The 2,500-nt window shown below is 53.3% G+C and overlaps 1 protein-coding gene across 3 annotated transcripts in view; it reads left to right on the forward strand.

The window, feature by feature from the left end:
* xrn1 (5'-3' exoribonuclease 1) overlaps nucleotides 1-2,500 on the forward strand; it is a 23,643-nt gene that overhangs the window by 10,383 nt on the left and 10,760 nt on the right. For all 3 annotated transcript variants that reach the window (XM_035421846.1, XM_035421844.1, XM_035421845.1), the window contains exons 20-25: nucleotides 71-202; nucleotides 490-652; nucleotides 776-889; nucleotides 1,391-1,489; nucleotides 1,622-1,737; nucleotides 2,361-2,500. The exon at nucleotides 2,361-2,500 is cut by the window's right edge and continues 7 nt beyond it. In XM_035421846.1, the coding sequence (XP_035277737.1) occupies nucleotides 71-202; nucleotides 490-652; nucleotides 776-889; nucleotides 1,391-1,489; nucleotides 1,622-1,737; nucleotides 2,361-2,500 (764 nt within the window). The remainder of the gene's footprint in view (nucleotides 1-70; nucleotides 203-489; nucleotides 653-775; nucleotides 890-1,390; nucleotides 1,490-1,621; nucleotides 1,738-2,360) is intronic.

Raw genomic sequence — 2,500 nt, forward strand, 5'->3', positions numbered from 1 at the left:
GTGGGTTTGTCTCAGTGACAGTGGGAGTGTCTCATTGTCAGTGGAGCTCAGGTGTTCTCTGCTCCTGCAGGTTCAGCCTGGAGGAGGCCCCAGGAGTGCAGACGCTGTATCTAGGCAACACGCCGCCGCCCACCAAGGTGGCTTACCTGAGTGACAAGGAGCAGAAGGATTGGTTGAAGGAGGTGCAGACCGTCACTGAACAGTACGCAAAACCCCGCCTCCCCCTCACCTCCACAACCAATCATCTCCACCTCCATTCCACACCCTGTTACCAGTCCCCTCAATGTAAACTCTTCAAGCAGTAATCCAGTAATTAGTCGTAATTTCTGCTGTCCACAAGAACTAATCTCATTTTCCATTTCATAACTAATAAACCATGGTCCTCAATTCCCCTTTTAACTGCCTGCCAAAATAATTAACAATGTGACCTGTGCAGTGTTGTGATCTTGTCTTCCCTCTTCCTGTTGTCTCCTGCTTCCCATTGGGCAGTTTCTCTAAGAGGAAGGGGATCATCATTAACGAGACTGCAGTTGTGCTGTATGGGCAGCTGCTGACAGGAAGGAAGTACGTGGTGGGCCACAGCGGCCAGGTGCGCCTGGAGAAACAGTGGGCCAAGCAGGTCCTGCCCTTCGCCTACCAGACCATCGTCAAGGTAACCAGCGGCAAGGCGACGGGGTATTCCCCATAGTGCATTTGACTGCAAATGGCAGCTCGAGTTCTCATTTGTGTGTGTGTTTATGTGTGTGTGTGTGTGTGCGCGCGTGTGTACGCACAGGACATCAAGGCCTTCGACCCCGCCTTCTCCCGCTTCAGAACCCTGGAGGAGCTGTTTCCACCGACGACCATCGTCTTCATGGTGGGGAACCCCTATTATGGGGCTATGGGAGAGGTCAGTACCGCACAGGACCCCCTCTGGGTAATGTAGTTTTCTGTACACCTTCTGCCACTCGGACATTTAGACGTAGAAAATGAGTGCTGCATTGTGGGATTACAGAGACCGCACAGTTAAATGGGAAAGTGTGGTTATTAGTAAAAAGATTTCTTAACTTCTTAGTAATCCTTCACGAGTCCTTGTGTGAGTTGTTGCCTCATAGCTTCCGTTAATATGTGAGAGAGAACTTTATCTAATTCTAAATCGAATTAGTTGCATCAGACTTCCTGTTTTCTCTTACCTATTACTGGCGTTTTGTGGACTCTGTTATCCGGAAAGATTTAAAATGCGAGCATGACTGCAAAGATCAGAGGTCAAAGTGCAGCGGTTTCTCCAGGGGGAAAAGTGCAGTTCCGACGGACGTGCAAGAAGCGCACGCTCGATTTACGGCTACCTGCCCTTTTGAGAAACGATAATGCAGTCGCACGACCGATAACGATTATCTGCAATCGCCCGCAGGTTCAGGAGTCTGCTGATGTCATCAGCGAGGGACGGGTCCGGGTGGTTTTCACTGTGCCTTGTGAACCACAGCTCGACGCGTTAATGCAGAACCAGCATGTGAGTCCAGCCCCCCCAGACTCACAGGGGCGCCCCGCAACCCGTACCCCTGCTTTCTTCTCGCCCTCCCCTACTCACTCTCTCTTTCCCTCCTTTTTTCCTTCTGCCTCTCTCTCTCTCTCCCTCCTGCAGAAGTACTCAGTGAAGTACAGCCCGGGCTATGTTCTGGCGTCTCGGCTGGGCGTCACCAGTTACCTCGTGTCCAGGTTCTCTGGCAGCATCTTCATCGGAAGAGGCTCCAAGAGGAAGTGAGTCCGTCCCTACTGAGAGCCCAGCACACACACGGGGAGACCAGCACGGGGAGAGATGGACACACTGAGCCACATCGAGACACAGAGAGACGCTGACCCAGGGGGACACTGACCCAGGGAGATGCACTGACTCGAGGAGACACTGACTCAGAGCAACACACTGACTCGAGGAGGCACTGACTCAGGGAGACACTGACCCAGGGAGACACGCTGACTCGAGGAGGCACTGACTCAGGGAGACACTGATCCAGGGAGACACACTGACTCAGGGAGACGATGACCCAGGGAGATGCACTGACTCGAGGAGTTGGGGAGACTTGAGGAGACACTGACTCAGAGATGTACTGACTTAGGGGGAGATTCTTTTGTGCAGTGCTGAGGCCAGTGTCTTGGTCAAAGGCAATGGCAGGAGCATACCTGACCTGACATACATGTCTTAACAGTCTGGAATTACACAGAAAAGCATGAAAAACTCTCAAAACCTCAACCACACAAGGCCTGTTGGCCTTCCAGTCTGCTTTTTGGGTTGAAGTGTGGTGTGTTAGCCATCTCTAAGCATCTACCCCCTCTCCCCCTTCCCTCGCCCCCTCGCCCCCCCCCCCCCCCCCCCGTACCTCCAGCCCTCATGGGGAGCAGAAGGCCAACGTGGGCCTGAACCTGAAGTTTAACAAGAAGAACGAGGAGGTCCCGGGGTACACCAAGAGGACCGAGAAGGAGTGGCTCTACTCTGCAGCCGTGGAGGAGCTGCTGGCCGAGTACC

The sequence above is a fragment of the Anguilla anguilla genome, chromosome 6 (genome assembly GCF_013347855.1).
Source record: "Anguilla anguilla isolate fAngAng1 chromosome 6, fAngAng1.pri, whole genome shotgun sequence".
In the NCBI taxonomy this organism is placed as follows: domain Eukaryota; kingdom Metazoa; phylum Chordata; class Actinopteri; order Anguilliformes; family Anguillidae; genus Anguilla; species Anguilla anguilla.